The sequence below is a fragment of the Ictalurus punctatus genome, chromosome 20 (assembly GCF_001660625.3).
Source record: "Ictalurus punctatus breed USDA103 chromosome 20, Coco_2.0, whole genome shotgun sequence".
NCBI lineage: Eukaryota > Metazoa > Chordata > Actinopteri > Siluriformes > Ictaluridae > Ictalurus > Ictalurus punctatus.
The window spans coordinates 13,360,045-13,373,576 of record NC_030435.2 but is presented as its reverse complement, the minus strand read 5'-3'; the positions used below and the strand labels follow the sequence as shown (position 1 = coordinate 13,373,576).

Below are 13,532 nucleotides of genomic sequence, written 5' to 3'. Positions count from 1 at the left end.
CAGCATGCCTCTTAAACAAAGCCTGCTATTTTCTCCTCACCTTCTCTCACACAAGCGCACACGCTTGTTGATGATTAAATTGATAATTTAATCCTTTTTCAAATCTATTTTTTTAAACGCTGTCTTGCTGTAGTGCAGAGAGAAATTAAAAACCGTGCACAGAAGTCGTATCCTTGTGGACTGCAGTGGAAAGATGGATCGCAAAAAGTCAACAAAGCAAAATGCCGTGAGCATGGCCAATGCAGCAAAATAAAACAACACAGACATGGGGCTCAGGTGGCTTTCTATTCATATGGGAGTTCCGTCACGTAGTGTGCTAGACTGCTTGAGAGAAGCAGTAAGTGTGCAAACCTAAGAGCGCTCACATTGCGAGAAATCCTTACTTTGGGTAGACCTGAAATGAATAAAAAGTTCAACAAAAGACAAAATCTGGTTCGTACTTTGCACTAGAGCAACTGTAGCTAAATGTCTGGCAAAATCATTCCAGTTAAGATCTTGTTTAGGAGAAATTACAGCTTAACATTTGTTCATTTTATTTTTGCTACACCCAAATAGTACAATCATTTTATATATGTAAAATGAGTATCACATATCCATTTCTAACATTATTTTAGGATCTTCTGTTTCAACCGTTAGCTGTTGTGTTAAAGACAGAATGCCCACCTTGCTTTCTAGACAGCTGTGACAGATTGCATACCATTAGCTTGTAATTACTAGCCTAATGGTGTTACATTTATTTATATTGTAAAGTAGTGAATACAGACGTGTAATGTCTGAAAGATTCATGGTGGACCCAAATGATTTGTTGCAGTTTAATGCAGTTTAATTTTGTTGCTGCAATGATGTGACCAGGTGCAGCTAGGTTTGGAGGAGCCAACAATACATTGTGGGGTCTCCTGATCACAACAAACTACTTTATAGTGCATTCAGAAAGTATTCAGTCTCCTTTGTTTTGTTTTTTTTCCTTCACATTTTGTTATGTTGTAGCCTTATGCTAAATTATAGTTTTGTTATAAGTTTATAATAAACTTTATATTAACTTTATGTTATAAGTTCACATAAATCTACACTCCATACCCCATAATGACAAAGCAAAAAAACAGATTTGTGATAACTGTGCAACTTTTTTAAAACAGAAAAACCTGAAATATAACACTGACATAAGTATTCAGACCCATAACTAAGTTGAAGCACCTTTGGCAGCCTCAAGTCTTTTTGGGTCTGCAGTAGAACAAAATCCAGTGGTCTAATACAGATAGACACTGTAGATAGAGTTTTGGCATTTTATAAATCATGTCTGTGTAGCTGTGTGACACAGTGGTGAAGTGAAGTTGGTAGTGTTGCTGTTTCACAGATCCAGGGTGTCTGATTCAATCCTTAGCTCAGGTTATTCACTGTGTGGTGTTTCATATGCTCTTTCTGTGTCCACATGGGTTTCCTCCACGTTCTACAGTTTCCTCCTGCCTCCCAAAAACATACTGGTAGGTGATTTGGTTACTCTAAATTGCTCTTAGGTGTGAATTGGTGTATGAATGTGTGTGTGGGTGTGTATGTGTGTGTGTGTGTGCATGGTGCCTTGCAATGGACTGGCATCCCATGCAAGAGTGTATTCCTGCTTCACACCCAGAATCCCAGAATAGGCTCCGGATCCATAGCGATCAGGATCCCTGACCAAGATAAAGTGATTTGCTGAAGATGAATGAATGAATAAATCTCTGTAGAATGTCCAGTGCACTTGGATGCCCTAGATAAAGTTAGTGCCCCTCCCTACTCCTTACCAACATCAACTGCATTATTGGTATCCGTAGCTAATAATTTGGCCAAATAATTAATAGAGTGCATTGTTGTAATAATTAAGTGCACTAGATATTCTTCACTATACTTTCAAACATTGAAAGTATAGCAAACTCCTCAAACAGTGCACTATCTAATGAACAAGGTTGCAGTTTTACATCAGAATTAATAATATTTTGAAGTGATCAGATCCTTTAACAAAGCTTGTGATGTCTTGCATACCCAGTGTAGTACTGAAATGTATCCGTGTGTGAAAACTTAATTTTATTGCCTAAATACAGCCACAATTGCTTTTTTTTCCGTAACAAAATAGCATCCCAGTGCTTAATTCCCCAAAAACAAGACGAAACTGGAGGCCCTCCAAAACTACACAGGCATAAATCAGTTGTGATTGAGTCAACACAAATAAGCACATTTGTATCATTTGTAAACAGTGGAATCAAAGCTGCTACTATTTTGGCTCTCTGTGGCATATTTGCATTTACTTACAGCATTTTTCATTTGTTTGCTCTATTTCTCTCTCAAGCTGTTCAGGGAAACCTCAACCCTGATTCAGATTAAATATGTTTAGATTGAAATATTTCTGATGTGCTTAGTATTTCTGGTGCGAATTTGTTGGTTGGTGTTGTATGTTCATTAGTTCTATGAGAAGTTAGAGGTTGTAGTCTGCTGTGCTGATGTGACAGGGATTCACTGCTTGTACAATTACATTAGTGTTTTTTAAAAAATAAATAAATAAAATCTCAATCACAAGGGATAACGATCATGTTTCGTTGTTAGCTCCTAAAAACAAGCAAAAAAAAAAAAAAGTGAGAGCTGCTTTTCTTACTCATAATCTTTGTGATGTTAAATGTGACATTATTGAGAAATCCAATGAAGATATAGTGGACACAGCAAACGCTGGACTTGGACATCCAGAATGCAATGATGAAGTTCAAGGCTCAGCTGGTTAGATATCTACGAGATGACAAGAGATGGAGGTATTAGCATGAAAGTTGAAGTTTTGTAACCTCTATTTGAGCAGAGTGTACACAGGTGGACAGAGTAAAGGACTAAAGCACCGCTGCATCACTCTCTTTAGGTAGAGATGAAGCGAGAGCTAAATCACCACCATCAGCAGGTAGTTGAACGGTACTGTGGCATTCAAGGGGATTTGTCTTTTCACTTTTGCCTTCTCCTATGCTTATACTGTACTTGGACTCTTTGGCATGCTTCCTGGTTAACAATTTAAATTAGTTAATTTTTTTCTGAATTTTACAGTTTTAAGAACTTCAGCATTCAGTTTTGTCACCTTTTCTGTGTCTTCTGAAACCATTGTTTCCCTGTAATGTTAATGTACTTGTTGTCCCAGGACTTCTGACTGCACAGTGTAGTATATAAAAAGAGCTCAGCTTTTTATTCATCTTTTGCATTTTTTATTAACTATTTTAATTAAATAGTTATTTTAACATTTTGTTAAAAGACATAATCACTCACATAATCAATTTAACTATAGTATACTACAGTGTGCAGTTGAATCACATTTAAAAAGATCCAGATCCAGAAGTATCCTAAGTGAAATAAAGTGCACTTTTTACAGGGCACTTGCTGACTTTCTGATGAAGTGCACTTATTAAGTGCCGTGAACAGGCTTATGTGCGCAACCTGCACCTACAGTTCCGACCTACATTCCTAACCCAGCTAAACTCTTGCTAAAAGGAATAAATCATTTTAAGTCAATTAGTTAAAATGGCCCATAAGCCGAACTGTGAATGTCTAGGTAATATGAATTTTGAAGCCATTAAATGCTGGTTTTGTGTCGGCTTGTGTCATTGTTGACTTTTCTGAATCAATTTTAGAGCTTTTTGCAGAGAACGAGGAAGATAAGTGTACCGCATGATATTTTGTTGCTTCTGTTTTTCCCAGAGATCGTGAGGGCAATGACTCATGCTATAAACCAGGGAATGGCCATGTATTGGGGGACATCACGTTGGACCGCCATGGAGATTATGGTCAGTCGAACTTTGTATTTTGACCTCAGATCCTTAAAATAATCTAGTTACGCATCAATCCAAATGTTCACTACTAACGTTAAAAGAGGATTTCGGATTGGTCAACGTAAGGCAGTGTGAATCAGTGTATGTTCCCAATAAATGCTGTATATTGTGAATGAGAAACAACAAGAGTACTTCAAAATTCACCAATCAAACTTAAATTCATAGGTTCACTGGAACAACTTTTGCTAGATCAGTATGTGTTCTAAATATCAGTATCCATCACTCCTCTTAGGTCTTCCTACTGTAGGTTCATAATCCACATAAAAGCATGTGCATATCCCACTTCTCGTGATGTGGTGCTGTACCAGAATTAATTAAAGTTAGCTTACCTTAAAGTAATGTGGTGTGAGCACTGTACATACTCTTTGTAACAATTCTGTGTATTGTATTACGTGTTCTTTGTATAATTTTATTTCACTGTGTTATTTTATTTTATATTATGTAATATTATTAGTCATTTTCAGTTCTTTAAGATGATGTGTAATGAGTTCTCATGATGACCCATTTTTAAATGGCATGTAACCAGTACAATTAATTGGTAAAGCGTTCTGGTGTGTACTACAATGTCCTTTTTATGATGTTTTAAATAATCCAGTAATTGATCCAATTAGGTTACCTGCATGTTTTGGCAAGGTATGAACATACATTTGAGTGCACTGGTTTGCACACACACACACACACACACACACACACACACACACACGGTATCTTCATGAAAAAGATAAATGTACCCTTTTTGTGAATTGGACGTATTTTAACATGAAACGCTTGGTTTCCAGACCGGATGTAACAAAGGAAGGAGTACTCATGAGAATTGTTTAGGGGGGTGGGGGGGTCCTACAAAAGACCCCCCCCCCCCCCCCCCCCCAAAAGAAAGGGTGAAACTAACTTTAAAATTGATATAATTTTTATTGTTTCACTATTAGTACGTTAACATACACTATTTGACCATTTTTGCTTATTTACTTGTGATAATAAAGAAACTGTGAAACACCACGATAAATGTCTTTCTTTGTCTTTTGTGCTCATCAGTATATGGGACAGACCCTAGTATCGAGCAACTGTCTCTTTCTTCCTCCTTCTCTATAGGAGGCATACTCTGTGGCGAGGCAGTTTAACCTGATCCCTCCAGTGTGTGAGCAGGCCGAGTATCATTTCTTCCAGAGAGACAAAGTGGAAGTGCAGATGCCTGAGCTGTATCATAAAATAGGTATGGCTACATTAAGCACACTTTTCAACATATAATTTTATATCAATCTTAATGTCCATTACACAGTTATACAGAGTTATGCATGATGGCGATAGTCCTAAATCTTTGTCAGACTCTTTGCAAAACAGGAAGTGAGGTGATGCGGGTAATGCAACTGGAAGAATTGGGATATTTTAGCAGACAGTAGCGAGCCAGACAGCCTCCATTAGAATATGTGCTAAAAAGTTTCCATAAAAATGTATCAATTGAGGATATAAATATGTGAAAACAAATAGTCACTGATCAAAAAAAACAAAAAAAACAACAACTCATGCTTTATTTGTGCTTATCATGATGCACTGCAGGTGTGGGTGTGGTATCCTGGTCTCCCCTGGCCTGTGGAATCATCACAGGAAAGTATGAGAATGGCGTCCCAGAATCCTCCAGGGCAGCAATGAAGGTGGGCCTACATGGTAGATTGATATATCTGCTTGAGGGTATTCCATGAAGCGAGCTAACTCGATAAGTCAGACTTATTTCAACAAGCCCAGCTATTTTCTGCCTATTTCACTTCCACAAATGAAGCTAATTGTAAGCCCCACTGAGTTACTATGACAACATAGTAGTGCACACTGAAAAAAGCGAATATGCGGTTGGTCAGATTAAAAAAAAAAAAAAATAGAACATTAAAATCTCGTCAAAATGGGATTTAATTTGCTTATAGAAAAATTTATTTAAACAAATATCTAATCTGGTAGATTAGATCATCTCAAATTATGCAGAGAGAATCAATAGACCTAGTGTTAACGTGATCCAGTTAGTATCAGATTAACTTGACTCAATTGTATGGGCCCGTGTAGTGTAGTCTTCACAGTTCTAAGGTTGTGGGTTTGAGCCTGAGCTCAAGTGTGCATGTGGTGGTTGGTTTTATTCCAGAGCTTTGAAAATACATCAAATCATGTTGGCTGAAATTCACATGGAACCACTGTACACATCTGGATCACAATTCAATTCAATTACCTTTTTTTCTTTAAGCAGAGTAAAAGCATACAATTTAAAGGTCTCTAAAATGATATGAAAAAGGTACACTAAATAAAATTCTACTTTTAAATTAGTCCAATTACTCCATATAATCCACTATTTGTACTCGGAGATCATGTATTTATTAAGCATTTTGACTATAGGGCCAATTTTACAGTAAATTGTCTTTTTTTATTATTATTATTTTGTGTTTTAATTATGTTCTTAACCATTCTGTTGTATATCTTTGCCATGATGCTCAAAGCTTTCAAGCTTTGTTCATTGCCTAGGTGTTGCTTTTCTTTGCAATAATATTTTTATACTCATTATCTAATTGTATTATACAGTAAGTCTTTGTTCAGCTGAATTTAAAAAAAAAAAAAAAACATTTTAAAAACCTTCTCTCCTTTGCAGCCATATCGCTGTATCTGTACTCGACTGCTAGGGCTGCTTTTACATTGTGTGCACACTCATGAGGCTCGAATGGCTAATTCCAACTTGAATTAGTAGAAATAAGTTGCACTTGAACTTCACTGATGGAACTCACTGAACCTGGATTGACCTGTTATGCTATGTCAAGCAAATAAGCCCCGCTATTTCAAATAAGCCCTGCTTATATTAGCTTGCTTTGTGGTGTACCTACCCAGTCATCATAAATCTTGAGAGAGTGTGTCTTTAAATTGAGACTCTGATCATCAACCATATACTCGATCATTCCATTTAATAATTGACTATATGAAAAATAATGCACTTTATATGATATGATATAATACTGTATTATAAGTAATACATAATATTTGAAGTATTTATTTTATATATGGCATCTTTTGCTGTGTTGTTGTTGTTGTTGTTGTTTTGTATGTTCTATGTATGGAACCAGTCGTACCAGTGGCTGAAGGATAAGATAGTGAGTGAGGATGGAAGGAAACAGCAGGCTAAGCTGAAGGAACTGAGTCACATTGCAGAAAAGCTTAGCTGTACACTGCCACAACTTGCCGTGGGTGAGACAAAACTCGAAAACCTACATTTACCAAGAAGCCTTTTATTTCACCAAACTGTTATTATGTAATTACACTACAAAACATCACCCACAATGATGAGCCAATTAAAAGGTTCTGTCTTAGGGGTCAAGATTTTGCGGCTCCACACAAGCTTATTCATCTGACATGTTTTGCTGTTATTTCCTTTCCCTATGTTTATAACTAAATTATCTTTGATCTAGTCTCATCACATCCTAGTACAGGACCCTTAAAATCAAATAACCTTCTGGCTATTATTTAATATTTCAATGCAGCAGCACTAATGTGGGATCAGGCTTTCTATATCCATGTTATTCTATTAAGATGTTAAAAGCTCAAATGGATCCAGCGTCTGCATTATTACTCTTAATAGCTCCTCTTCATGCTCTTACTCTTAATGTGAATCAATGGGATCTCGTCACTGGAACTGAAGCCCTAGTCTAAGAAAGCGTTACAAAAACGTGTTCATTTTAGTTATTTTATTTAATTATTTTTCTTTAACCCAATGGCTTCAGGTTTGACTGGGGAGACAATCAAACTGATGAGATGAGTCGATGAGTTATTCTGAAATACTCTTGTTTCTCCTCTCCTCATCTGCAGCTTGGTGCTTGCGGAACGAGGGAGTGAGTTCAGTTCTGCTGGGGAGCTCCAACCCTGGACAACTCACAGAAAACCTGGGCGCAATACAGGCAAGTCAACTGGTTTTATTTTACATTTATTCATTTAGCAGATGCTTTTATCCAACTGTGATTTACAAATGAGCAAATACAAGCAAAGCGATATATCAAGCGGAGAACAATACAAGTAGTGCTACCATACAAGATTTATATTTGCTGATTTTTATCAACATCAGGACAAAATTTCACTGTTTACACACACACAGTGTTGTTTAAAAGTATTTGCCCCTTTCTGATTTCTTCTGTTTTTGTGTGTATCTCATGCTAAGTTGTTTCGAAATTAAAACAAAATCTAAGATAAAACAAAGGCAACCTGAGCAAACATAAAATACAGTTTTTAAAAGATAATGTTATTTATTGAAGCAAAAAAAGTTATCCAGTACCAGCTGGGCCTGTGTGAAAATGTATTTGCCCCTGTAGTTACTAATCCCCCAAATCTATGAAAACTGCATTCATAATAGGGTTCAGCTGGACTAGACACAACCAGGCCTGATTACTGCAAACCATGTTCAATCAAATCAACACTTAAATAGAACTTTTTCAACAGCATGAAGTTGATTAAAGGTTTTACCCAGTAGCACACTATGGCAAAGTTAAAAGAAATTCCAGAAATGATGAGGAAATGAGAAGTTGATTGAAACACATCAGTCTGGGAAGGGTTACAAAGCTATTTCAAAGACTCCATAGAACCTCAGTGAGAACCACATTATCTCCAAATGGAAAAACTGACAGTAATGAACCTTCCCAGAAGTGGCCAACCTCTTCCTCCAAGAGCCGAGCAATGACTCATCCAGGAAGTCACAAAAGAGCCAAGGACAACATCAAAGGACCTACACTCCACTAACAGAAAGGCACTGGGCAAAAATGGCATCCATGGAAGAGTGGTGAGGTGAAAACCACTGCTGACCCAGAAGAACATTAAGGCTCGTCTGAATTTTGCCAAAACACCTTGATGATCCTCAAACCTTTTGGGAGAATGTTCTGTGGATTGACGAGTGGAAAGTGGAACTGTTAGGCAGACAGGGGTCCCATTACATCTGGTGAAAATCAAACACCCAATTCCACAAAAAGTAAAGCACACCTACGGTCAAGCATGGTGGTGGAAGTGTGATGGTGTGGGGATGATTTGCTGCTTCAGGGCCTGGGCAACTTGCAATAATTGAGGGAAACATCAATTCTGCTCTCTACCAGAAAATCCTAAAGGAGAATGTCCAGTCTTCAGTCTGTAAATTGAAACTCAATTGCAGCTGGATTATGCAGCAAGACATTGATCCAATGCATAGGAGTAAGTCCTAGTCCTCGAAGTAAGTGAAAAACTGATCTCCAGTTATTGGAAGCATTTGGTTGTAGTTATTGCTGCTAAAGGTGGCACAACCAGATCTTAAGTTTAAGGGGGTAATTAGTTTTTCACATTGGTGATAGGTGTTGAATAACTGTTTTTGCTCAACTAAAAAAAAAAACATAAATAAAAACTGTATTGTGTATTTACTCAGGTTGTCTTTCTTTGTGTTTCATTTGAAGATCTAAAAATATTTAATATGAGATATACTCAAAAACTGAGGAAATCAGGATGGGGCAAATACTTTTTCACAGTTCTGTGTCACTGTATATATACAGTATCTCACAAAAGTGAGTACACCCCTCACATTTTTGTAAATATTTGATTATATCTTTTCATGTATAATTTTTCATGTATAACTTTCAAACGGAAGAGGAGCACAAGGTCTCTAACATCCACCAGATCTGTGATGTCGTCATGGAGGAGTGAAAGAGGACTCCAGTGGCAACCTGTGAAGCTCTGGTGAACTCCATGCCCAAGAGGGTTAAGGCAGTGCTGGAAAATAATGGTGCCACACAAAATATTGACACTTTGGGCCCAATTTGGACATTTTCACTTAGGGGTGTTCTCACTTTTGTTGCCAGCGGTTTAGACATTAATGGCTGTGTGTTGAGTTATTTTGAGGGGACAGCAAATTTACACTGTTACACAAACTGTACACTCACTACTTTACATTGTACCAAAGTGTCATTTCTTCAGTGTTGTCACATGAAAAGATATAATCAAATATTTACAAAAATGTGAGGGGTGTACTCACTTTTGTGAGATACTGTATATATGTGTGTGTGTGTGTGTGTGTGTGTGTGTGCATGTATACACACACACACACACACACACACACACACACACACAACAGTTATTCATATACAGCTGTTCAATTCATGAACAGTTATTCATATACACACACACACACACACACTCACAAACAGACACATATACATTCACTGTCCACAAATATTTTGAACTATTTATTTTCATCAGCAATTAAAAAAAAAAAAAAAGGTGATTAATTTCTCCTCTACTTATTAAAGCTATTCAAAATGACCTCTTTTTTCAGGTGCTTCCAAAGATTACACCTCACATTGCCTCAGAGATGGACAAAGTTCTGGGTAACAGACCCCACAGTAAGAAAGACTATCACCACTGAGGGATTCTGGGACTGAAACGGATGTGTGTCATTCCTGACCTGTCAGTGTGTCTCCCACCTGCAATGTGGCATTAATGTAGACCATTGCTTTTATATTAACATAATGGCAGTATATTCTGCCCATACTGTTTCAGTGTGTCTTGAGTCAGTCAGCAGAGCCATGCATGCTTAAGTGTGTGTCAGTGTGACTGAAGATCTCTGTGAGAAAAACACCCCACAGTGATAGTCTATATATTCTAAAGATGTCCCTCTGTCTAACATGCATAATAAGAAACCGTTACTGGTTGGTCACCCCTCTTTTGTCTCCTTGATTACTTTGGACATTAAAGGACGAGTCTGTTTGAATCATCTTGCCTGAGGATAAAATGTTAGACTCTAACATTTAATTAAATGTATTTTGATAAGAGACAATGCAGATACAGTGGATAAAGATGCCTGTAGGATTACACTGTGTGATTGTGATTGACTGTATGGATGGAACAGCATAGAACTGATGGACAAATACTGTGACATTTTCCCCTTAAAATCAAAATTCCTTTTTCATACTAGTGTATGCCTGTTTCTTATTCACAGTCATGCTGTGTGCTGTTTTACCATAGATGGATATGTACCTATTCCAGAGAATCTGTTAATTCTGCTGCTGGATTTGCAACTTAAATTCTGACAGTGTTTTATTTACTGGCTTTGTTTGCGACTGGAAATGGTCATGGTGTAATTGCTTGTGTTTAAGCTGCTCCTGCAGATTTCAGATTTGGAGAGGGATGCAGTGTGATATATAGCATAATCCAATTTATTTAAACCTGACTGTTCCAATGAAATGGTCAAAGTGTTTACAGAGTTGTGATATAGGTTGTAAAGTACCTTACTGTTCAGTTTGCTTTTAGAAATGAAATAAATCAGCTCCTCTACAAACTGTTGGGTCATTTTTCTTGCAACTCAATGAAAGACCTGGTTACAGATAAGCATAAAAAGTCATGATTAAAAGTGTGTTTAATTACATTCCAATATAGACATTTTATTGCCCACTCTCTGGCTAAAAAAAATAAGTACATGAAATAATGCAAGTGTGGTAGAGAAAAGAAAAGAATAATAATTGCAAGCGTAAAACCACAGAAAGTTAATACACACCATTTAACTACCGTATTTTCACATTTACTTGGCTTATAAGATGGAATCATAATAGAATAAATCTAATTTTTGGGTAATCTACACACAACACTTAACAATCACAAAGTGAAAATCTAACAAGACAACACTTCTGACACTATTTAAAAATAAATGACTTAGTTTGAAAAGTGTACATCCCTTTTACAAAAACATCCCTCAAACAATCTCTAGATTAACTAATTACCTTCGTGGCCACATAGTCAATTAACTTGATAGCTTGAATAAAAAGCTATTTTGAGCTTTAATGTTGGCCCCAAGTGCAGATGTATATAAAGGCAGCAACATGGCGTCCAAAGTCCTCCCAACACAATCCTGCAACAAAGATCCACATCACATGAGGGATATAAAAAGGATTTCCAAGGTTTTGAAGATACCCCAGAGCACAGTCTGTCGAAATCTGGGTGTCCATCAAAACTAGATGGCTGGGAGAGAAGACACTTGCTCAGAGAGGCCACCAGGAACCAAATGGTAACTTTGAAATAGCTAGAAATGATTATGGCCAGCAGAGGAAAACATGAGCATCACATAACAAAATCAAAGATATTGCACACATCTGGCCTGCATGGGAGGGTGGGAAGCATAAAGCCATTTCTCAAAAAGGAGTCCCATTTGAAGTTAGCACAAATACACCTGAAGGATTATGTGATCAGATTAAATCAACACGTCATTTTTGCCATGAATGCGAACACCCCATCAAAAACAACACCATCCCAACTGTGAAGCATGGTGGTAGAAGCATAATGTTTTGTTTCTCTGCAGGGGCTGTGGAACCTGTCAAGATTATTGGGCAGATGGATGGAGCCAAGTATTCTCAGATTCTCAGAAAGAAGCTGATGAAATTTGCAAAATGTCTGCAAACTCATATTCCAAAAATTCATATTCCTACATGGCAATGACCTCAAGCATAAGGCCTAAGCCTCCATGGAGTACCTTGCTAGGAACAAGATGGATGTTCTGGAGCTGCCTAGTCAAAGCCATAACCTAAATCTAAGAATCTATGGAATGACGTGAACATTGCTACCCATCCTCAAAAAACAACTAACCACTCCCAGCATGAACATTTCTGCAATGAGGAGTGGGGGAAGATCTCCAAAGCTAGGGGTGCCTATCTTGTGAATAAATACCCCCAAAAGACTGATAGCTGTAGTTGCTGCCAAGGGTGTCTCCACCAAGTACTGACTCTGGTGGGCGAATACTTAAGAAATGAGGCCATGTCAGTTCTGTCAATTGAATTCTCAACTTTTTTTTCAGATTTAAATAAATTCACTGCATTTGTGTGTTATGTTGTGGGTGTTTTTTTGTTTTGTTTTTTTGGTCAGGGGAAAGTCCCATTTAAATCCAGGATATTTACAGAACCTGACACAACAGAATGTAAACATTTTGAATGGATTTATATTCATTTTCTATCCACTGTAGAACCAGCCTTTTCTCTCACTCAAAGCAAGGGAACAAGAGTGAGACACACAAATACCCAGGGGCTCTTGGCCTCAAGCAAATATCACAGACACTAGGGATGCACCAACAGCATTTTTTTCTATAAAGCTAGCAATATCAGAGCTTTGTTTTCAAGCCAAATCTCAAATGATGGCAGACTTTAAGACAACTGGTGTCCAGTGCTCACATGTTGGTCAGTATAACAAACTTTCATGGAATGTATCAGTGGATAGAAGCATAAAATATGCCAAATTCAATTCAAAAACCAATTCAGTCTTTCAGGCCCATATATCAGATCAGTTCATCCCTAAAAGATACACAAAACCCAAAACAATATATTCCTATATATCCTATGTAGGACTGAATCTTCTGTATATTCACATTGGGAGTTATACTATTATACCATAATTAAGCAATAATATAACAATTAGGCAATTGTTTTTGATTATGATTAAATAGCACACAGTATTGAAGTTAATGATTCGTTCTGTTTTTATTCTATTTTGTTTGTTTCAAAATGACCCTGTTGTGTTCATTAATACAACTATCTTATGCACTGTTAGGCCTACGTGTTAGTGGTATAAGTTATATATGGCATTATATGTTGTACTGTACTATGTGAGAGAGAGACTAACAGCATGATTAACAGGGTTTACCTGATAAAGTAGGTCAGTGGTTCTCAAACATTTTGTGGCCAGGAAACCATTAGC

General features: G+C 37.1%; 1 protein-coding gene across 1 annotated transcript in view; it reads left to right on the top strand.

Moving 5' to 3' along the window:
* The window catches only part of kcnab1b (potassium voltage-gated channel subfamily A regulatory beta subunit 1b), a 68,808-nt gene extending 57,687 nt beyond the window's left edge, over positions 1-11,121 (top strand). The window contains exons 9-14 of the mRNA XM_017495013.3: positions 3,700-3,785; positions 4,920-5,040; positions 5,385-5,479; positions 6,920-7,040; positions 7,659-7,747; positions 10,132-11,121. Of these exons, the coding sequence (XP_017350502.1) occupies positions 3,700-3,785; positions 4,920-5,040; positions 5,385-5,479; positions 6,920-7,040; positions 7,659-7,747; positions 10,132-10,221 (602 nt within the window). The 3' untranslated portion in view covers positions 10,222-11,121. The remainder of the gene's footprint in view (positions 1-3,699; positions 3,786-4,919; positions 5,041-5,384; positions 5,480-6,919; positions 7,041-7,658; positions 7,748-10,131) is intronic.
* The last annotated feature ends 2,411 nt before the right edge of the window (positions 11,122-13,532 follow it).